The sequence below is a fragment of the Neolamprologus brichardi genome, chromosome 11 (genome assembly GCF_056152115.1).
Source record: "Neolamprologus brichardi isolate AB-2024 chromosome 11, ASM5615211v1, whole genome shotgun sequence".
Lineage (NCBI taxonomy): Eukaryota > Metazoa > Chordata > Actinopteri > Cichliformes > Cichlidae > Neolamprologus > Neolamprologus brichardi.
Window position 1 is genome coordinate 1,653,153 of NC_142114.1, and position 22,902 is coordinate 1,676,054.

The window sequence follows — 22,902 nt, forward strand, 5'->3', positions numbered from 1 at the left end:
TGTGTAAAAATTAATTCCTGATCCATCAGAAGTGTAAGTTGAACAGTCAGAGTTGCTAAGAATGAAAGTTTCATAGAAGATTCCATAGGAACTGCTTGGGGTCATTTTTGACCCCAGTTGTGGAAGAGTGGGGTAGTGATACAAAAACTGCATTTTTTTTTTAATTAATGAAAAAATAAATAAAAATGCAAATGGCCTCATGTTACAAACATATTTTATGAGGAATACCTGGAATATGAATATATTACAACTTTTCATTTTAAAGATCAAATTTTCAAGCTTTTCCAGCACATTACCGAAAAAGAAGAAAGCATGTTTCACTTTGCATCACCTCAGTAAGACCTTGGAAAAATTTTAACAAATCATCTTAGGTCGACTTAAATGTCTTTTGTTCCCCTTTTGTTAAAAGAGAAAAATGCAGCACACAAAAATAGTGAAAAAGGAAACGGTTGCCTTACATGCATATAGTGTACAAACTCAAAAAACACATTCCTCTTAAAAATTAGCTTTAGTGTATTTTATTTATGTTAGTTCTTTTTTTTAAACTTGTAGTTCTAAATCGGAAGATTATTGTGATTTTGCAATATACAAATAAAATTATATTTTCTTATTTTTTCATTGCCTAAAATAAGCGTCACACTCGCGGAAGCCGGTGTACCCGGCGAAACGCCGTGCATTTATCGAGACTTTCAACCCCGGATAGGCCAATTATGGATCTTCGGCTCTTTGGGTCTTAAAGGTTGCTGACCCCTGCTTTAGATGAACAGAGTTTTTTAATTAAATACATATTCTTTAATAAATGTTCTCTTTTATAAAAAGCAGGATAATTTAAAAAAAACTTTTATTATAGCTCTATTGCGTAGAAAAAAAACTGTCTTGTTTTCTGTTGTCTGTTATATAATATTAGGGATGTTTGTGACAATTAATTTCTTAATCGGCTGGACTAACCAATAGTCCACAACTAGGAAACACTGAAAATTTAAGTTAAGTTTGAAAACAGTTTAAAAAAAAATACCCCATTCCAAAATGTCTTGTGACAATCTCATTGGCTTAGAGAGTGATGATGTCATAGGGATGATGTCATCTTAAGAATCTTACGTCCTTTGATGTTTTTCCTTAAATAGGGGTGAGCAACAGCAAGTTTTAGTTCGTTTCAGCAGCATCTGTGTTTGCAGCCAACAAACGTTCACCACAAAACCAAAGTCATCGTAGAGAAACTCCAACATGTTTCCAAGAGGAAAGCAACCAATTCAAAAAGATTACGCCGCCTCTCCTTCCTGGCGTGGCCGGCCATTTTCCCCAAATAGCGTCTCATCCTTCCAAAGGGCGTTAGAGGAGAGTAGGAAGGAAAACTACCTTCTCCAGAAAAAAATGCAACAAATTGAAGAAGAGAAACTTCAACTGGAGAACAAGTGTAGACGAGTGGAAGCCCAAAATAAAGAGCTGGAAGACAGACAACAGCGCCAGCCGGACATAAAAATTATCAATGAGGGCTGGGGAATCAAGTTTGCTCAGACCCGAGAGCAGATTGTGCACCTCATTAAAGAAAAAAGGGAAAAGAGTGCAGAACTAAAAGAAATGACCAACCAGCTCCAAGAGAAGAAAACGATGACTGATAAGATACAACGGGATCTTCAATACATGGACCGAAGGAATCAGCTCCTCCAAAAACAGCTCCATGAAGCTGTGGAAGAAAAGAAAGAATTCCTCCAACAGAAGGAAGAGCAGGACAAAAAGCAACGAGACATGCAGCACGAACTGAAGAGCATGCAGGAAAAATACAGAATGCTGAAAGAAAGCCTGGATGAAACTCTGCGCCAAAATAAAGACCTCCTTCAACAGAAAGAGCAACAACAAGAAAGACTGAAAGAAGGAAAGCGTATCGTCCAGGACTTTGAGTCTAAAAATCTAAAACTGCAGGAGTTTTGTAATCAGCTGGAGGACAAAGCAACTAAAGCGGAAGAAGAAAAAGACAAACTGGAGAAACGCTGCTCACAGTTGCAGAAAAGGATCGAGCAAAATGCGAGAAACAACTCAGAGCTCGTTAAGGGGATTTTGGCTGAATATAATAACTTGAAGCGTGAAAACACTCAAGTGCAGGCACAAAAACAACAACAAGACAAAATACATGAAGACCTGCAGCTCACGCTCCAAGAAATCCAGAAAAAAAATGAGCAGTTGGAAGACAAGCACAAAGAAGTGCAACAGAGAAATGCAGACATGCACAAGAACAAGCTGATACAGGAGGAAACATCCAAACAACTCCAAGACAAGCTTGAAGAACAACAAGCCACATTAGAAGAGGCGGAACGAAGATGTAAGAAACTTGAAAAGGAAAACACAGAAACCATTGATGAGTTGAGAAATCTCATCCTGGAGAAAAAAGCGCTCGTGGAAAAGTGCCTGAAAAAAAAGAAAAAATGGTTCCACTTGTTCCGGAGGAGAGACGCTACTGCTTCCTCACCTGATTGTTAACCCCCCCAACCAGTCCCGGCAGTTGACTGTCCCCTCCTGAGCCTGGTTCTGCCGGAGGTTTCTGCCCGTTTAAAGGCAGTTTTTCCTCCCCACTGTCGCCAAGTGCTTGCTCAGAGGGGATTGTTGGGGTTTTCTCTCCTCTGCCTTTTTTCTTCATTTACTTGTTTAACTTTCTTCATTATTACTTCGTTTTACCTTTTTTCTTCATTTACTTGTTTAACTTTCTTCATTATTACTTCGTTTTACCTTTTTTCTTCATTTACTTGTTTAACTTTCTTCATTATTACTTCGTTTTACCTTTTTCCTTCATTTACTTGTTTAACTTTCTTCATTATTACTTCGTTTTACCTTTTTCCTTCATTTACTTGTTTAACTTTCTTCATTATTACTTCGTTTTACCTTGTTTCTTCATTTACTTGCTTGTTTAACTTTTTTCAACTTATCTAAATAAACCATTTGAATTTATCCTTTGAGTATTTTTCATCTCATCTTTACAGAATTTTTCCAAAACATTTTGAAACATTCAGATCTGTCTTTTATTTTCTTCTTGAAACCTCATAACAGTGCAGCAGAAACTTCAAGTTACCTGCCAATGCCTTCTTTTATTGTATGGCGGCAGCAAACCGCTCTAAATAGTAGAGGTGGGAATCACCATACAACTCACGATACGATATTATCACAATACTTAACGCACGATACAATATTATTGCAATTTTTAAAAATATTTTGCGATATTCAATTCTGTACATAAAAGTAAACTTTATCAATATTTATTTTATCTAATATCAAAGTCTCACACTCAGTCTCTCTCTCATTTGAGTCAGTTTTATTGTTGACAAACTGAACGGTTTGTATTACAGTCTAGTCCAACTTAACTGAACGCAACCATCTGGTACAATTATAGCTATTCTGAACTATGCAATTTATGAAAACTATGCAGCCCCTTCAGCAACTGAAGAATTTGAAAGTAAATTAAAACAAAATATAATTTTACATTAAATAAAAAAGTTTTAAACTTAATTAAAATAAAACATGTCTTAAATTAAAATAAGTAAACTGTCATGTTTATTGCTGCCATAAAAAAAGTTAAACACATTTGGACAGTGAAGGAATGTCAGGATTCTTGCTCAGAAAAAGGATCAACATGCTCTGAAGTCAGAGCACAAAAACCTTTTTGTAACAAAATATCGATTTCTGCTGTCCCTGTATCCATACATTATTAGCAAACAAAATATCACGATACTACACAGTATCGATTTTTTCCCCACCCCTACTAAATAGTATGCCAGCAAAAAATCTGGTGAGGCAGTGATATGTACCTGCATGAACTGGTGCTCCTTTTCAAATTCTTCTTGATCCTTCACTATCTTGTCCATAGCGTCACCTGCAAGAGACGGAAACATCATCCAAAAACTCAATCAATGTATATTACATACAAATGAAACAGTGTAGTATATAAATCTAATATTATAATAGGGTTGTGGACCATACTTGCAGGAACAAAATCCTCAGTCTCAAACTGGGCAGCACTCTCTGAGGCCTTTCCGGCAACCTCTTTTTCAAAGGACGAGTAATATGCCAGGTCTGTCACCCACTGCCCCTCTTCATTCTGATACACTACATTATGAGTGGCACTGGCACCTGAGGGGAGCAGCAGTGTTGTTAACATGTTACATCAGTCTCGGATTTTTACATCATAATTGAGCCTCGGTAGTTATTCAAGAATAACAACCACCTACCTCGTTGAAATTCCTGCTCTAGGTTGTCTGGGCAATGGTTCCAGCCATCATCTGAATCATCCTGCTCCTGGTGGAAGCTCTGGGAGAAATACTTAGCTTCCAGGGATGTGGAGAGGGGATTGTTGTCATCCTCGCTGGTACTGTCTGAAACCTCAGCAGCAGTAACATCACCGCAGGGTCCTCCTCTTAAACCCAAGGAGGGCCTAGCACCATCAGGCTCATCTATTCCATCATCATCGTCATTCTTGTCATCACAATCTGGAACCAGCACCTGAGGCATAGGTATTGAAAAAAATGTATGGTATGTAATTTTATTTCAAAATGTGTTAAAGTTGCAGGGTTATAAATATTTAAATGCTCAAAAATAGGACGAGCACAGTTGGCTTTAAACAGGCACTCAGGCCTACAAGAGATTTTCACCCCCTAACCTCCATTTACCTGGGAGAGGTGGAAGCTCCCTTGGGTTCCTTGAAGGTGAGACACAGTAAGGTTTGCTGAATCTTGAGGTCTTCTCAGTGCAGCTCCGCTCCTCAGGTAGACAGAGTCCAACAGTCTGTCAACTGCAGGCCCAGAGTCTGTGCTCTCCATGGCGTCCTGACATTCAGAATTACAAAAAACATGAGCAAATATAGCCTTTAAAGCTCATTACAACTACTGGTACCTCCAACGTTTTGATTGATTACCAAATCATTCCATTTAGTGTGAAGCACTATTTGTTATGTGTACGGAAAAACCAATATTTAAATGTCATAAGTGAAGTAAAAATACAGGATTCATAACAGCAATTTAATGTTCTTGAGAATCAGATGACACATAACTTTTTGAATACCTGAGCATGAGCTCAAACCAAACACTGAATGAAAGCTCTGTTGAATATTTTTATTTCAGTTGTTAGGGTTACCCATCTTTTGATTATTAAAGCACCTAAAATTTACTGTTAGGTTTCCGTATGCTCTACTTTTTTTGTTTTTTCCTAAAATAGAAGCCAAATACATACTGGTCCCATTCACCTTTTGATTCTGCAATCCTAATAATAATAATAATGATATTGCAATATTAATACTGTTACTCCAATTACCAAACAAGTACATTTTAATAAATAACATCCTTGCTTTGTCAGTACTTGACATATAGTGTCAAGTACTCAACGAGAAAGCACCAACAATTCAGTTCAACAATATAAGATAAATGTGCAAAACACTATTACAGTGGTAACAGCATAGTATGCACAATATATAATAAGTATAGCCATGCATGACTGAAATGACCACGAGCTGGTCAACTGCAGTTACATATAGCACTTATACTTACCAGGGCCTCCTGTCTGTCCAGGGCCTTGCTCCAGCTGACATGAGGAAGCCTCTGAGATGCCCCAGACATCCCCAGAGAGGAGCTGGTCTCTCCTGTTCCAACAGGACCCACACGGTCACCCATCTGAAAATAAAAAAGTTAAATTTTTACTTAAAATTAAAGCAAAAAGACAAAAAACAAACACGCACAGTCAAGGCCAAGTTATATTTTCCATCTATCAGGGGTCCAAACGGTGAAACACTTAATTGTAAACTTCATGAACAAATGAATGTGTTTTTTTGATCATAGCTTTTGCAAAGGCTTTTATGGTCTATCAAAAAGGTAAGACTTACATTTGGCATTGATAAATAGATTTCACACCTTCTACAACAAAAAGAAAAATATTGGCGTTTACCACTACTACCCCAATGCTTCCTTATAGATGCACCTATGGTATCAATTTGAAAATCCTAGGTGCCTTTCAGAAAACTTGACCTCTAACCTTGAGGCCAAGGTCAGTGGGATTCAGTGAGATTTCTAGTAGACACACCTATGGCATCAATTTGAAAGTCCTACATAGCCTCGTTGTCGAGTCATTTTATTCACAAGAGTTTCAGAAAACTTGACCTCTGATCTTGAGGTCACCCTGATGGGGTGACACTAATACCCCATCAACCTTTTATAGCTGAGGAGTAATAACTGTCACAAGCTTAATTCAATTGACCTGTTGTTTTCAGAAAGCCAGGTTCATAAAGATCTGTATAAGGGAATTATTCTTAACACTATATGAATTTGAAATGAAGCAATCAAGATATGTTTTAAGTGTTAACTTTCACTTTTACTTCAAGGACAACTAAAAAGAAAACACAAACATTTAGGAATGACAGAAATTTATAAGGGCTTAAACATTTCATGTCTTAAAACCACAGTCATGTTAATCATGACAGAAATAATTATTTGCCACCATCTACCGAGTACAGAGCCCATTCGTACCTTTGTATGTCTGGGAAGGCTGATTCTTCCATGTACTGGAAGACCGTTCAGATTATCGTCCTCATCTTCACCAACAGCACTGCTACCCACAATCCCCAACCCACGCAGGGCATCGTAGGTGGTCTGGACATTAGTTGCTGCCGGAAGAGGCATGGTCGACACTCCTCCATCGTTTCCACTTTCTTCACTGCCACTGCTCCCATCCCCACCTCCTCCATCTCCTGATGTTACACAGCACCAAACAAAAAACTGTGGGTTATACAAGACGCTCGGGAAATTTGTTTCTCATTTTCACATAATCTACTGCTGGTTTAACGATATGACGGGATTGTGGTACGACAGTTTTGTCACTACTACTACTACAGACACACACAGCAAACATTAAAGATGGGTGTTATACCTGTGACAGGAGGGTTGATGACTTGCCCTTCAGCAGATCGCCTGTGTCCAATCCCAGATGAGGATGCACCACCCCGACCACTGGAAGCCTCATCCTCAGAACTGCCTCCTTCTAGACCTGGCCTGAAAGTGGGACGGTTGCTTTGTCCAACCTGTCGATTCACACAGAGAAAAACACACGCAATAAGCAGAACAATATTGAGAATGCAGTTCACTTTGATTGAAAATAAAACAGTGGATCTACTGGTGACCAAAACAGACATGAAAATGTAAAAATATCCGATAATATTTCTTTTTGTATTTCTGACCAGCTGTCTGGATGTGCTTGGCAGCAGCCGAGTCCTGGCAGCATCACTGCTCCTTCTTGCAGATTCCAGCTCATCCTCCGTGTCCTCATCACTGGCTGGACAGGAGTCCATACCTGTGGCAGCCAGGCGCACATCGGGCATCTGGAAATCCTCCTGATTTTTTTTTTTTTTTTTTTTTTTTATTAAATTGAGAGAAAGTAAAGATACAGCTTTCAATATCTGGCCCAAATATGATTAAGAAAAGTACAAGCAAACCAAAAGTCAAGCAAACGAGGTTCTCGCTAAACCCTTATTTTTGGGGTCAGCTGTCTAAACTGACCTGTAGTTTCAAACATGCGTTACCATTCTCTGCCTAAGCTGAAATAAGTACACAGTCACAAAGCAATGTATCAACATACTCACCTGATCAGACTGATCAAGGAATTGATCTCTGTACTGTTCAGGCTCTGTAGAACTTGGGTTGGACAGGACATCAGCAGCACCTGGCACTCCCTATGAAAGATATACTGTGTTAGCGAGAACTCTGAAACAAATATTTTAGCTTGCATTCTTTTAAAAGTGGTGCTAGTAAAATGTATAAGTCAGTAAAGTCAGCAAAGTAGAGCGGAAAGAGCCTTACAGTTGCAGAAATCTCCTGGCCCTCCACTCTGCCTCTCTGCATAGCAGGAGGGACCAGCTTATTGAAGTACAGCTCCAGCTCATCATCAGGCAGGTTGTTTACATCAATGTCATCATCTGGTGACCAAACACCAAATATGTGTGTGACTGAATCACAAATATCACACCTGCTCGGTGTTAAATTTATCCAACTGAAATAGGAACGATGTACAAAGCGTGACTCTAAGGACTTAAAGGTCTGACTTACCCGTTAGGTCGCTATTCATACTATCCACAGACATGAGCTTCTCATTGGCCAGGAAGCTTGAGTTGCTGTCACTAAAATGGTCACTGCCCACTCCTTCACTCAGCACCTGGTTGTTTTCGACTCTAGCTGGTAAGGACTGAACAACAGAGGAATGCAATGAAAGCAACTTTACAGAAATTTTGTTAGCAAATAAAAAAGGTGAGTTTGATTTAAAAAAAACAAAAACAAAACACTTGTAACAAAAATACTGCATTGTAGAAAGAGCTAGATATCAAGACATTCAAAAGTTTAGAAGAAGTGAAATAATGGCTTTTAAACAGTGAGTCAAACTCTGTATTTTTGCACATCACGACAGAAAATACAGAACACAGAAAATGAGTAGGGAAAGAAATAGTCAAAATCTTTGGACAGCAGTCTCATGACACATCATACAGATATAAATCAACAGGAAACTGATCAGCATGTACGGAAAGGTGGTACCTTTTTGTCTGTGACATCTTTATGTCCAAAATGAGCAAATGTCAGAAGCCCTGTTGACAGATCTGTTAGAAGAGACACAAAGTTCATCAGTACCACTTTCGTACAGGTGGATCAAATGAGCATGTACACATTGCCCCCCAAAAAGCCTCAAGCAAACAAAAAACAAAACAACTTTAGGCAAACACTCTTACATAACAGATCAGCATGAAGTGGTTGATTTATAAGAACAAGCAACACTCAAGTTATTAACTACATTTAAGGGCCCTAACTCACGTGTACCATGGTTCTTTGCATTACCACAACAGCAACAGAAAGAGCCATAGTACACATTCAAGTAGTACACAGCTCACTTTTAAATTGTGTGCTAAGTCTGAATGGAGAACGGAGTCACTTAAATAGACTGATGAAGCCAGAAATATCACTTAACGTGTGCCTGAAAAAGTCAATAGAGCCAGGGGCACAAGAATTTACCTGTTCCAAGTTCTGTGGGATGGCCACATAAAGAGCCTGCCTGTGTAGTACCAAGGCCCAGCATGGAGCCTTGATTTGTGGATGCACTCTCATCCAGATTAATCTTCAAAAGCTTGTCTGAAAGACGATGGGCTGCAATGAAGTCATCTGCATTATCCCTGTAACAATGACAGGGATGTAAATAATTCCGAACACATTAGTAAAACACACCAAAGGAGAGTTAAAGTAATTACTTATCTATTAGTCAGGTTTATACTGTGTGTGTGTGTGTGTGTGTGTGTGTGTAAAACATTAAATTCATACTAACAACAACAGCTGTGTATCCAATTCACTGCATTTGAAACATTTTTTAAAAAAAGGGCATTTATTTTCACAGAGACGACAACGTTACACACCTCAAGCAAAATCGACACTATAGATTAGAGTTACTACATTTCAGTATTTGGTTTCTCATCCTTCAAACTACAAAACATCTATCCTGACTATAGATCCAACAATTGGAAGTTGGCTGCAGTATTACACACTACATTTTTTTGTTTGTTTTTTTTTAAAATGGAGATTTTACAGGCAACAATGAGCAGCGTGAACTACATGCATTTATATACTCACATGTCATCTTTGAAGCTGAGGGCAAACTTGGGCTGTTCTACTCCAGATGACTGTAGACTAGCCTGCTGCAGCACTCTGCCATCCAGGTATGAAACCTCAATAGAATCGTCTCTATAAAAATAGTATAATAGTGCAAAAAGCAGCTTGTTAACACAAAAAATCAACTGTAAATAATTATCAGTACCCTTAATTACATTTAGCACCTATATGCTCACCCAGAATTAATATATTACCTATAAACTTTGTTAAACATGTCAGAGACCACAAAGAGCTGCTTTTCATTGACAAATATACACAGTTGTTTGTTTTTTAGCAGGCATTTTTGCAATACTGCCATCCTTGTATTGCAAACAAAGAACCTGAGATCTATTTTTTGTCTCAGAGCATTTCTAAAACAAGTCACATCAGCCCAAAGCAAACAGCATACTCCCACCTGTTGTCAGATTCGCGTCTAATTTTAGCCACAGTAGAGGCAGCCACCGGCAGTCCTGGGCCTGAACCCAATGTCACATTTCCCAGTGTGGGGCGGCCACTGGCGCTGTCCAGAGACTTGCAGAGAAAACTTGGGAAGGCTTCATCTTCCAGTTTGTAAAAACTGTCTGCCATTGCTTTTGAAGGGAGCAGGGTGAGTGCCAAATGTGGCTTAGGTTCCGTTCAGGTGATGACCATCTGTAATGTCTAGAAAAATGAACGGTAGCAATAAAGGACCAGGTAAAACACATCTTGTGCCCATTTGTGTGCTTATTTAGCAAACATCAGCTTCTTAATACCACATTTCAATCGTGAAAACTATTGACTTAAGTATTTTCTTTGAGGAACGTTATCATACATGTTGTTTCGCAGGTATACGGTTCAAGTCTATTGAATAAACAAATTAAGAGAACTTAACTAGCCAACTGCACTAGGTGGGCTAACTTCTAAGCTAACAGGCTACTTGCTAAAAACAAAAGGGTCTGTGGAACTCGCCAGCACATTGCAAATTTAAGCTACCCCATTGTTTTTGGTTCTTTAAGTTAGAGTGTGTAAGAAGACATTTTGCAGAAAGCACATATAAGTGAACAAGCTTCACCTGCTCGCTAATTATTTCTTCTTAGACTGTTATACTCCAGCAAGGGAATTCAATTATAAACGTTTGTCGGACTTCAACTCACATTCAACACTCCAGAAGTAAGCGGGCCCAGGGATAAATAGTTTTTCTCCAACTCGAACTTTGTCCTTATAAACGGTTCAAATGCGATACCAAGTGTAGCCAAATGCCAAATGTAACTTCGAAATAACTTAGACTCATCATTATTACTTAAAATCTGACATATCAAACAAACCGTACAATAGTTCGTAGGACCAAACAGCGCCCAGAAGCCACAGGAAGCCCGCGTGAGCGTCATATCACAAAGGCGGGACTTAATCAATTTTAGACGACGCGGATTGGACAGAAAACCTATGAGGGAGGAAATTGCCAATGATGATTGGTTACTATTTATGTCATTCCAATGGATTTGGCAGCTTGGGGCCAATGACTGTATGCTTGGGGCGGTTAAGAAAATAGCTCATTCATTTATCAGTAAAGCGCTTGTCCTCAGATGAATGAAAGACGGAATGTGCTCTTTTGAACTCCAGCCATAACTTATCTGATAATACGTATACCACTAAATTATCTGCAATAGTTGATAGGTTGTTATATTTATTATGAATTAGCGCCCACTTATTAAGCAAAGCGTGTCACACAAGTCGTTAATGGCCAAGTGAGGATTTTCTTGTATCGTATGTCCTGCCAAACAGCTGCAACAGTGTCGAGGGTCGCAAACAGCTGACTGCTGAAAAAGTTATCATCCCACATCCCATGCGTTCCGTTTATTAGGAGTGCCACGATATGAAATGTCCTCCCTGTCAATGTTAGCCCTCTGTGAAATACTAATGGCATATATTGTCAGTTTTGCCTAATTTTGGAGCGACATTGGCAGGAGAATAGCCCCTTGCTGACATGTGATCCTTCACAAATAACGCCAAGGAAATGTATAGCACAGCCAAAAGACAGCTGTTCACACTAAAAAGGGAAGAGTTGTATAACGCAATATGCAACTAATGGTTAGGCCCTAAAGAAACACATCAGTGTCCAAGAGCTACCAGGTATCACCGAGTTTTATAAATGGCTAGGACAAAAATTTTTTTAAAAACTTCCTGGCCCAAGATGACCATCATATTATTTCCAGTCAATCATGTGGAATGACTATGCCTTTCTTCTTCTTTGATTGTAAAGGAGAAGCAGTCAAAAATAACACCCCCTTTATATCATTTATTTCTGAGTCTTACTTCCACCCATTCTAATTATAGACTTCCATAAGCAGAAAGACAAACATGTCCCCCTTTCAGACACAACTGACTGAAATTTTCCAATTTACCAGCCAACAATACCCGATGATCGGCGCCCCCCTCCCAACAACAACAACAACAAAAAAATCAGCTTAGTTTAAAAATGCTGAGTTTATTATTCACACAATACCATATACATTATTTAAATGACTCTCTGTACCAACGCATTAGAGCTTCCAAAGGTTTTTTCAATAATATGCAGAGGGAAAAAAAGATAACAGACCTTTAGAAAAGTGAAAAAAAAATCTTTATTAGAAATGAAGTAAATTTTCTTTTTCATCCAAAACTATTTCAAAAATAATACCCTGTCTTATTTAACTAAAACACACAGGGGAAGAGAAAAAGAAATCATTGCCCTTCAGCTTCTGGTAAGGGCAGCAGTGCCCTGGAGGACAGCCTGTGGGGAAGAGGCTGCGGCTGAGGCTGAATGGGCTCAGTATCACAGTGCTCTATTAGGGAGGAAGGAGGCAGCAGGTGACCATACACAATACCCGCTCTAGGGGGGTCCAGAGGAGGAAAGAAATACCTGAAGTAAGAAAAAGAAGGAGGAGGAGACAAAGACGGCAAATACGTGGACGGAAAGAAAAGACAACACAGGGAATACACAGAGGGTGAACAAATAAAAGGAAGCAAAAAAAGAGAAATTAAAAGGAGAAGGATGCATGTTTGGTCCAGACACTAAAAGGGTAAGAGGGAAGACAGTGACATTTAAAAAAAAGAAATAAAAAAAAAAAGGTTTAAGCACAAAAAGAAAGGAATCAATGTTTTGCAAAGTTCATGCCAGATTTGTTGCCAAAAATTTAAGTTTCAGTCAGTAATACCCAAGTATCCATTTGTGAAATGTGTTACAGAGTCTTACATTTTAAATATGGGCAAGTGGGAGCTGATGCACAAGACACGTTAGTAATATGCGGGTGGCTGGTATATCTTTGGAGAGGTCAGCTGCCGCAGGGGAGGAGCAAAGGGAGCTCTCTTGCCAATCCTGCATGCAATAAGCAGTACAACAGCACATTACTTCAAACAAAGCTCACTTCACACTTGTTTCTGATACATGAAAAACTCCACACGCTGCTCTGCAAACGCCTAAATTCAACTGAACTGAGTTAACTGGCTCACAATACACAGATATTGTGTTACTCGGGTTAGAGGGGAATCACAAGTTGAGTCAAAAACACGTAGGTACAAATTTTTGTTAGGTCTGAGGTTACGGTGGAGTTGAACATAAATACAGCCACACTCTGAGCTTAGACACAACTTATTTATCGTTCAAATTTTCCTCGTGCAACAACTGCTGAGGCTTCATGTGCGAATGAGGGGGGAACAATGAATGCTAAAAACAAGAACAGCTGCTGAGCCAGCAGACCAAACATGGTTTCAATAGGAAGTAATGACAGGTGTGGATACATTTCATTTGTATAAAAAGAGGAATGTGTTATCGCTCCATTCAAGGCTCGCAGTGGCTGTATTCACACTCGTTCTGTGTGTGTTTACACTCTGTTAATACGGCGCATTCAAGCTGTCCTTTCTGCTCAGCAAAGAGTTTGGCACTACTTGTTCAAGGATACATTCAAATCCAAAAGAGAAAAATAAGGAGAAAATATTCAGGATGCATTCATATGTTGGCCAAAAGCCTGTATCAGGTGATATCAGCATGTCTGTTAATATAATATGGTACTTATCAACATCAGCAGCTGATATTCATTTTGTGTTGGTTAAAAAGACCAGGCAGAACTAATGGGAGGAATAAATAACAAAAACAGTCAAAAGACTGATATTTGCTATCGGCTCAGAACCTCCACTTCGGTTTAATCATGATGTCAAATGTTGAGATGCTTTTGACTGAAGCTGATCAAATTCATTTACAGAATACAACCTAACAGCACAATGTTTCTGTTCTGTATCCTAAAATAGCTCTAGAAATTGAAATAACGGCCACGTATCAAACTCATATAAACACATTTATTTTTCTTTTATATATTAAGAAAACAGTTAGCCCTTGCACTCACGATGCAAAGTGGAACCATTCTTATTACATGCATCAGTATAAATTGAGAGGAAGTCACCACCACAACACATCCGGCTCCACAGGCACAATGTAGATAACCTGTGTGGTGAAAACCAGAAGCCAAGCTCTTTGCATGAGTGCAGCACGGGATCAGTGCGAGTCCAACACGCTTGTCAGTAAGCAGCTGTACTCCCAGTCAGGGTGAGGCGTTAAAAAACCAAAGTTGTCAGTTCTGACTGGCTTGGGCAGGGCTGGGTGAGTGGCGTCAGACGTGCCACGCCACCTACCTTCCTGCAGACATCCCGTTCAGCGCATTCTGGGAAGACTGAACAGAGGAACCCAGCACAGTACTCATGGCTGAGGGCTGACCGGATGAACCTGTAAGTGGGCTTCCATCTCCCTTCAGGATGCCGGTGCACTTCCAGTTGTCCATGTAGTTAGCTGCACAGAGACAGAAGGAAAAGTCGGCATTTATTTCGTACACAAAGGAGAAGGGGGACAATCTGACAGCTGAACTTTTCACCGTCATAGGATATTCAAGTGGGGCTCTTTTCTCCACTTGAATATCTGGTGTTCCTCCAGACCAGTGCATTTTGCTGAAGCACACAAATCATTTGATAATCTACTTGTTGCTATGAACACAGTTACTGCACAACCATTTATTGTGAAGGGATTTATCAGCTTTAGTTCTTTGAGCTCATTCCTTTCAGATTTTTGAAGCCCTCCCATATCTGTGTCAGTGTAAAAACGATCACAAAACCAGTGTGTAATGCTGGCTCAGCAACACCATTTAACAGACATGGACTCGGAGGTAGCACTTAACAGCTTTAAAAACATATTTCTCAGAAAAGGAGAGCAGGATGTGGAGAACTAAGCAGAGGTAAATGCTGACAGACTGCTAACTCTGTGACTATACTTGTGTATCAACAGATGTACTATATGCACGGAGTTTGTAAAAATTGACACTTCTATTTAGCCCAACCTTCAAGACATACATTTCATAACAAAATAAAATGACATTTTTTTAACCTGGAAAAGAGAAGCTATGGTTTTTCCTGCTGCTGATACAAACTGCATCACACAAACACAGAGGTAAGCTCAGTCAGGATGCTTGGTTATGAGCATAGAAACAAAGTCTGCTACAGCGCAAACAAACTGTTAAGATCTTTTAAAATTGGTTTCTAAAACCAAATAAAAAAATAAAATAATCGTTCGCTGACTCCACCAGGCTGAATACTCGGGAGTGTGAGTGTGTATGCAGATGTTGGAAAAACAGATAGAAGCACTGTATGAATGTGTGTTTTGGTGAAGCACTTTGAGTTATAAACCAAGTAGAAAGATGCTATACAAGTATCAGTCCATTTACCAGTATATAGACACACCTGAATAAGACCAAACTATGGATCAAGGTAGATCAAACATCCAGGCAACGCCCAAAGTTACAGACACTACAGCATCCCATCTATCCAATAGAGGTGGGAATCACCATACATCCCACGATACGATATTATCACAATACTTAATGCACGATACAATATTATTGCAATTTTTTAAAATATTTTGCGATATTCAGATTCTGTACATAAAGGTAAACTTTGTTATTAGATAAAATGAATATTGATAAAGTCTCACACTCAGTCTTTCTCTCATTTCAGTTTTATTGTTGACAAACTGAACGGTTTGTATTACAGTCTAGTCCAACTTAACTGAATGCAACCATCTGGTACAATTATAGCTATTCTGAACTATGCAATTTATGAAAACTATGCAGCCCATTCAGCAACTGAAGAATTTGAAAGTAAATTAAAACAAAATATAATTTTACATTAAATAAAAAAGTTTTAAACTTAATTAAAATAAAACATGTCTTAAATTGAAATAAGTAAACTGTCATGTTTATTGCTGCCATAAAAAAAGTTAAACACATTTGGACAGTGAAGGAATGTCAGGATTCTTGCTCAGAAAAAGGATCAACATGCTCTGAAGTCAGAGCACAAAAACCTTTTTGTAACAAAATATCGATTTCTGCTGTCCCTGTATCGATACATTATTAGCAAACAAAATATCACGATACTACACAGTATCGATTTTTTCCCCCACCCCTACTATCCAATATTTTTGAAACAAGAAGCAACTTCATATAAACTTATGGACCAATTCCAAATTATCTGGTGTGGAATGACTTGAATAACTGCACAATTGAACCTATGACTAAATCAATATTCCTAGTATTAATAGCAGCAACTGCTGCTACACAGCTACAAAGCCTGAAGCTTGGTAGGAGGGCAAAGGTTTCCTAACTGGAGGACATAATGGTTGCCAATATCAGTCTGCTTGATTACTGGAATCAATACTCTGAAAACAAACACAGTGGTTAACCTGATTACAACATGTATTCACAAGTAGGTATTTGCACCTCAGTCAGTAGAGAAAAAAAAGTTGTTGTGGTTTGATGAGAACCTGTGCAAAAATGTCAGCTTTCTTTACACAGTTGAACCAACAAATCCTTTATTCTGGAAATGACCAATGCCAACTATGAGTGAAGTACTATTCACTGAACAGCCTCATTAAACAGCTTTTACTAAAGCTGTCACTGAAGTAAAAGGAAGACAAACAAGCAGTTGTTAAGAGCCCCCTCACCTTTCCAGAGGCGCACGCAGCCATCATCCCCAGAGGAGGCCAGCAGGGTGCTGGTGATATTCCAGCTCACACGCCACACCTGGGAGTTATGGTTGTCAAACTGAGCCACAATCTGCACCTCAAATTTGGTGGGTCCTGTGGACGTGCTCTCCTTCCTGTCAGGAGCAGACAAGAAACAGGAAATTGAATATTTATTTTGATTTATCTTAAAAAGAGAACATCTGCTCATGAACTGCATGCAGGGCTTTAGTGCAGTATTTGTGTGACTCCACCAGTTTCTGTGCATTGTGACCTTCCATAAGACAGAGTGCAAACACTCACCTCATCGGAACGAGCTTAAATATTCGAACATCTTTTGTTGCAATGGCGAGCACGTGGAAAGATCTTCCCAGGTTTGGAGCAAACGCGATGTCATGAACCGCATCCGTGACTGTCATGAGTGTCTCTGCTTTGGCATATTTCCTTTTAAACAGATAAATATTAAAATCTATCATTTATTTTGGTATGTCTTCATAATGCAATGGTTAGTGCATCACTAATAACACAGGGTTCATACACATTTTTCAGGGTCAAATTCAAGCACTTTTTAAGCACATTCAAGGTCAATTTTCAAGCTTTTCCAGCACATTACCAAAAAAGAAGAAAGCATGTTTCACTTTGCATCACCTCAGTAAGACCTTGGAAAAAATGTAAACAAATCATCTTAGGTCGACTTAAATGTCTTTTGTTCCCCTTTTGTTAAAAGAGAAAAACGCAGCACACAAAAATAGTGAAAAAGGAAACGGTTGCCTTACATGCATATAGTGTACAAACTCAAAAAACACATTCCTCTTAAAAATTAAGATGTGCAAATGTGAACAAATCAACTTGTTAGAGATCTTCATCTCCGCTGTAAATAAACAACAACCCAGAAAACAAGAAAACTGCACCAAACACCAACAAATTAATGTCTTCTCATCAGATATTCACACACACATTCACACACTGGTGATGGTAAGCTACATTGTAGCCACAGCCACCCTGGGGTGCAATGACAGAGGCGAGGCTGCCGGATACTGGCGCCAGCGGGTCCTCTGACCACCACCAGTAGGCAACGGGTGAAGTGTCTTGCCCAAGGACACAACGACCGAGACTGTCCAAGCCAGGGCTCGAATCTGCAAACTCCTAACTCGTGAGCCACGATTGCCCAGTGGGGACATTTCATTTTCGAGCAGGAAGCTCACCCTTTTTGTTATACCCTTTAGATCAGGAGTCGGCAACCTGCGGCTCCGGAGCCGCATGCGGCTCTTTAGTCCTTATAGTGCGGCTTCGCGTGGTTTGGGAAAATGAATTAGTATTTAGCTGAAGTGTATTTTATTTATGTTAGTTCTTTTTTTTAAACTTGTAGTTCTAAATTGGACGCTTATTGTGATTTTGCAATATACAAATAAAATTATATTTTATAAGCGTCACACTCGCGGAAGCCGGTGTACCCGGCGAAACGCCGTGCATTTATCGAGACTTTCAACCCCGGATAGGCCAATTATGGATCTTCGGCTCTTTGGGTCTTAAAGGTTGCTGACCCCTGCTTTAGATGAACAGAGTTTTTTAATTAAATACATATTCTTTAATAAATGTTCTCTTTTATAAAAAGTAGGATAATTTAAAAAAAAATTTATTATAGCTCTATTGCGTAGAAAAAAAAAACTGTCTTGTTTTCTGTTGTCTGTTATATAATATTAGGGATGTTTGTGACAATTAATTTCTTAATTGGCTGGACTAACCAATAGTCCACAACTAGGAAACACTGAAAATTTAAGTTAAGTTTGAAAACAGTTTAAAAAAAAATACCCCATTCCAAAATGTCTTGTGACAATCTCATTGGCTTAGGGAGTGATGATGTCATAGGGATGATGTCATCTTAAGAATCTTACGTCCTTTGATGTTTTTCCTTAAATAGGGGTGAGCAACAGCAAGTTTTAGTTCGTTTCAGCAGCATCTGTGTTTGCAGCCAACAAAACGTTCACCACAAAAACATTTGAAAAGCTTTTTAAAGTCATTGTATTGAAACTCCAACATGTTTCCAAGAAAAAAACAACCAATTCAAAAAGATTACGCCGCCTCTCCTTCCTGGCGTGGCCGGCCAATTTCCCCAAATAGCGTCTCATCCTTCCAAAGGGCGTTAGAGGAGAGTAGGAAGGAAAACTACCTTCTCCAGAAAAAAATGCAACAAATTGAAGAAGAGAAACTTCAACTGGAGGACAAGTGTAAAAAAATGGAAGCCCAAAATAAAGAGCTGGAAGACAGACAACAGCGCCAGCCGGACATAAAAATTATCAATGAGGGCTGGGGAATCAAGTTTGCTCAGACCCGAGAGCAGATTGTGCACCTCATTAAAGAAAAAAGGGAAAAGAGTGCAGAACTAAAAGAAATGACCAACCAGCTCCAAGAGAAGAAAACGATGACTGATAAGATACAACGGGATCTTCAATACATGGACCGAAGGAATCAGCTCCTCCAAAAACAGCTCCATGAAGCTGTGGAAGAAAAGAAAGAATTCCTCCAACAGAAGGAAGAGCAGGACAAAAAGCAAAGAGACATGCAGCACGAACTGAAGAGCATGCAGGAAAAATACCGAATGCTGAAAGAAAGCCTGGATGAAACACTGCGCCAAAATAAAGACCTTCTTCAACAGAAAGACCAACAACAAGAAAAACTGAAAGAAGGAAAGCGTATCGTCCAGGACTTTGAGTCTGAAAATCTAAAACTGCACGAGCTTTGTAATCAGCTGGAGGACAAAGCAACTAAAGTGGAAGAAGAAAAGGACAAACTGGAGAAACGCTGCTCACAGTTGCAGAAAAGGATCGAGCAAAATGCGAGAAACAACTCAGAGCTCGTTAAGGGGATTTTGGTGGAATATAATAACTTGAAGCGTGAAAACACTCAAGTGCAGGCACAAAAACAACAAGAAGACAAAATACATGAAGACCTGCAGCTCACGCTCCAAGAAATCCAGAAAAAAAATGAGCAGTTGGAAGACAAGCACAAAGAAGTGCAACAGAGAAATGCAGACATGCACAAGAACAAGCTGATACAGGAGGAAACATCCAAACAACTCCAAGACAAGCTTGAAGAAACACAAGCAACATTAGAAGAGGTGGAACGAAGATGTAAGAAACTTGAAAAGGAAAACACAGAAACCATTGATGAGTTGAGAAATCTCATCCTGGAGAAAAAAGCGCTCGTGGAAAAGTGCCTGAAAAAAAAGAAAAAATGGTTCCACTTGTTCCGGAGAGACGCTACTCCTCACCTGATTGTTAACCCCCCCAACCAGTCCCGGCAGTTGACTGTCCCCTCCTGAGCCTGGTTCTGCTGGAGGTTTCTGCCCGTTTAAAGGCAGTTTTTCCTCCCCACTGTCGCCAAGTGCTTGCTCAGAGGGGATTGTTGGGGTTTTCTCTCCTCTGCCTTTATTCTTCATTTACTTGTTTAACTTTCTTCATTATTACTTTGTTTTACCTTTTTTCTTCATTTACTTGTTTAACTTTCTTCATTATTACTTCGTTTTACCTTTTTTCTTCATTTACTTGTTTAACTTTCTTCATTATTACTTCGTTTTACCTTTTTTCTTCATTTACTTGTTTAACTTTCTTCATTATTACTTCGTTTTACCTTTTTTCTTCATTTACTTGTTTAACTTTCTTCATTATTACTTCGTTTTACCTTGTTTCTTCATTTACTTGTTTAACTTTCTTCATTATTACTTCGTTTTACCTTTTTCCTTCATTTACTTGTTTAACTTTCTTCATTATTACTTCGTTTTACCTTTTTCCTTCATTTACTTGTTTAACTTTCTTCATTATTACTTCGTTTTACCTTGTTTCTTCATTTACTTGCTTGTTTAACTTTTTTTTTTCAACTTATCTAAATAAACCATTTGAATTTATCCTTTGAGTATTTTTCATCTCATTTTTACAGAATTTTTCCAAAACATTTTCAAACATTCAGATCTGTCTTTTATTTTCTTCTTGAAACCTCATGAATACCCACCGTGTGTTTTCGTTGTACTCGTAGATCTGAACCTTCCCACCGTATGTTACGTTGCTGTCATCACTCCCCACAGCAAACATGGGAGGATGGGCACGTGAGCTGTTGGTAGGAGACAACGCATGGTTACACCAGTAGACTGTTATCAGCATGGTGTTACATACACATGAAAAAGTCAAGTGATACTTGAATAGCATTATTCATGATGTTGTCATACCTGCATGTCTATAAGTCACATTAAGTTTAGCTGTAAGCTGTTTTATTGAAAGAATTAGTGATAGTAATTGTGTTATTTCATAAGCACAATAACTGAAAATGTGTTCTAGCACAGCGGTCTCCAACCTTTTTTGCGCCACGGACCGGTTTATGCCCGACATTATTTTCACAGACCGGCCTTTAAGGTGTCGCGGATAAATACAACAAAATAAAACTAGTACCGGTACCGAAAAAAAGAAGATTTATTCATAACACACGTAAAGAGACCCAGGAAAACCGAGTTAACGATAAAAATGATAACAAAATAACGCTGAAAACCATACATTTCACACCTGAGCCTCAACTCTCGCGGCCCGGTACCGGTCCGAGGCCCGGGGGTTGGGGACCGCTGTTCTAACATATGCAAGCAAATAATATAAAAGCACTACAGCTGCTCTCTACATTTGAATCTCATCTTGGTTCCTTACACAAAGTAAACCGGCAGTCTAACCTGGAGGGGTTCCACGAGATGCAGCTGCAGCTGAGCTTGCAGGAGATCTCATGCTGCAGGGACCACTGACTCAGGTTCATCACATCGGGAGCCTCGTAGATCCTCACCACCCCGTCCGCAGAGCAGGTGGTCAGCATAAGACCCATGTGTTTAGGAGCAAACTTCACATCGGTCACTGAAGTTCTACTGTCCACTAGCGTGGTTCTCTTAATCTAAAAAAGCCCAACATGAAACACTCAGGTGAAATCTAATAAACAGTTATGTTAAATGGAAAATGTAATGCAAGTGTACTAACCCAGTGGCTCAGTCCTCTCTGCTTGTCATTGGACTCTCCTACGATCTCCTCCCAAACAGCAGCTGTTCTGTCAAAGGAGCAAGAAGCTAGAACCTGTCCAAACTCTGGATGCGCCCAGGTCACTCGCCACACTGATCCACTGTGTGTCTGCACATAACAGCATTCATCTATTAACTCCATCGATACTTTGAATTTCATGCTGTGTTCATACTCAAAAACACAAACATAAAGTAATAAATAAAAAAGAAAAGGAAATTATGGTGGTTTACCTTCCAGCTGGCTGTGCAGTGCCACTCTCCGTTCTCACTTTTGTCCCAGACCTGAGTGGAATAAAATCACAACCTTGAATACTCCTCACGTGTCTGTGCACAATTATCACCGGTTTTGCACTGACATTTGTATGTACGTCCTTTATTATGTCGTCACATAATAAACACTACATCGATAGCTCTGTCGGAAAACTGCAGTGCTTAACTACACTACTATGCTATAGAACTTATCTGTGGCCAGCCTAGCTCGTGTGCTACAAGCACCAGAGCTAACAGACTAGCATATTAAACTGAGATAATTTCCCTCGAGTGTAAGAAACAGCGGAAGATTTCTCAAACAACCTCATGCCACGTCTGTCAACGACTGCAGGAAAACGAGTCAGTAATTTCAGTATGTAAAGTGAGAGTGTCAGTAATGTGGGCAAGGCTATCCTGCTAGCTGTAACGGCTAATGCTAACATTAGCAAACTATGATGTACAGCTCACCTTGACACTTTGGTCGCTGGAGCAAGTCGCCATCCTCCGGCCGTGAAAATCATACGATACGTCATGAATTAGATCTTTATGATCTGCCGCGATACTACGCGCAACAAACATGATGACAACTATGTACCGGCAACTCTAGCTGGGACGATTAGCTGGCAGGCCTGTCATGTGTCTACTTGTGCTGTGTTTATTTGGCGGTAATGTGATTGTGTGTAGTACAAGCTATTGACCACACGGCGGCGCATGCACACAAATTTTAAGCAGCTCAATGCGATTTTGGGGTTCTTTATAAGAAGATAAAATATAACGAAAGCTATTTGGCGAAAAAGTGCTACAGCCAGAGTTACTTTGAACAGACAGATTAATAGGTTTATTGATACACAACTGCCAAAATAAATATAGTATGTAATATACTGTCAAAGTTACTGCTCTTGCCTCTTGCGCGGTTGCCAGGTTTGATCCAACTGACAGTTTTTTTC

The 22,902-nt window shown here is 39.4% G+C and overlaps 3 protein-coding genes and 1 pseudogene across 5 annotated transcripts in view; 2 read left to right on the forward strand and 2 right to left on the reverse strand.

The window, feature by feature from the left end:
- The window catches only part of cep192 (centrosomal protein 192), a 34,494-nt gene extending 23,490 nt beyond the window's left edge, over window positions 1–11,004 (reverse strand). Inside the window, exons 1-16 of the mRNA XM_087847935.1 lie at window positions 10,781–11,004; window positions 10,063–10,307; window positions 9,630–9,740; window positions 9,021–9,178; window positions 8,550–8,611; window positions 8,070–8,235; window positions 7,824–7,939; window positions 7,607–7,696; window positions 7,205–7,357; window positions 6,898–7,048; window positions 6,498–6,718; window positions 5,526–5,648; window positions 4,653–4,808; window positions 4,215–4,485; window positions 3,967–4,116; window positions 3,795–3,859 (exon numbers count right to left, since the gene is read on the reverse strand). Coding sequence (XP_087704061.1) covers window positions 3,795–3,859; window positions 3,967–4,116; window positions 4,215–4,485; window positions 4,653–4,808; window positions 5,526–5,648; window positions 6,498–6,718; window positions 6,898–7,048; window positions 7,205–7,357; window positions 7,607–7,696; window positions 7,824–7,939; window positions 8,070–8,235; window positions 8,550–8,611; window positions 9,021–9,178; window positions 9,630–9,740; window positions 10,063–10,235 — 2,166 coding nt within the window. The 5' untranslated portion in view covers window positions 10,236–10,307; window positions 10,781–11,004. The remainder of the gene's footprint in view (window positions 1–3,794; window positions 3,860–3,966; window positions 4,117–4,214; window positions 4,486–4,652; window positions 4,809–5,525; window positions 5,649–6,497; window positions 6,719–6,897; window positions 7,049–7,204; window positions 7,358–7,606; window positions 7,697–7,823; window positions 7,940–8,069; window positions 8,236–8,549; window positions 8,612–9,020; window positions 9,179–9,629; window positions 9,741–10,062; window positions 10,308–10,780) is intronic.
- Window positions 1,124–2,940, forward strand: LOC102790937 (uncharacterized; annotated as a pseudogene).
- Window positions 11,005–12,165: 1,161 nt separating the features above from the next.
- On the reverse strand, window positions 12,166–22,644 carry seh1l (SEH1-like (S. cerevisiae)). Of its 3 annotated transcripts, XM_087847939.1 has the most exons (10): window positions 22,424–22,643; window positions 21,938–21,988; window positions 21,669–21,815; window positions 21,374–21,585; window positions 20,671–20,769; window positions 16,966–17,106; window positions 16,645–16,799; window positions 14,292–14,445; window positions 12,859–12,981; window positions 12,455–12,525 (listed from the first exon to the last, which is right to left on the reverse strand). In XM_087847939.1, the coding sequence occupies exons 1-9, from the start codon at window positions 22,532–22,534 to the stop codon at window positions 12,900–12,902; spliced, it is 1,152 nt and encodes a 383-aa protein (XP_087704065.1). In that variant the 5' UTR covers window positions 22,535–22,643; the 3' UTR covers window positions 12,455–12,525; window positions 12,859–12,899. The 3 variants fall into 3 exon arrangements, with proteins under 3 accessions (XP_087704063.1, XP_087704064.1, XP_087704065.1); XM_087847937.1 differs by lacking the exon at window positions 12,859–12,981 and having other exon boundaries at window positions 12,166–12,525; window positions 22,424–22,644; XM_087847938.1 differs by having other exon boundaries at window positions 12,388–12,981.
- LOC148100430 (uncharacterized) lies at window positions 18,590–20,555 on the forward strand. The gene has a single exon (XM_087847936.1). The coding sequence runs from the start codon at window positions 18,701–18,703 to the stop codon at window positions 19,982–19,984; it is 1,284 nt and encodes a 427-aa protein (XP_087704062.1). The 5' UTR covers window positions 18,590–18,700; the 3' UTR covers window positions 19,985–20,555.
- Window positions 22,645–22,902: the final 258 nt, after the last annotated feature.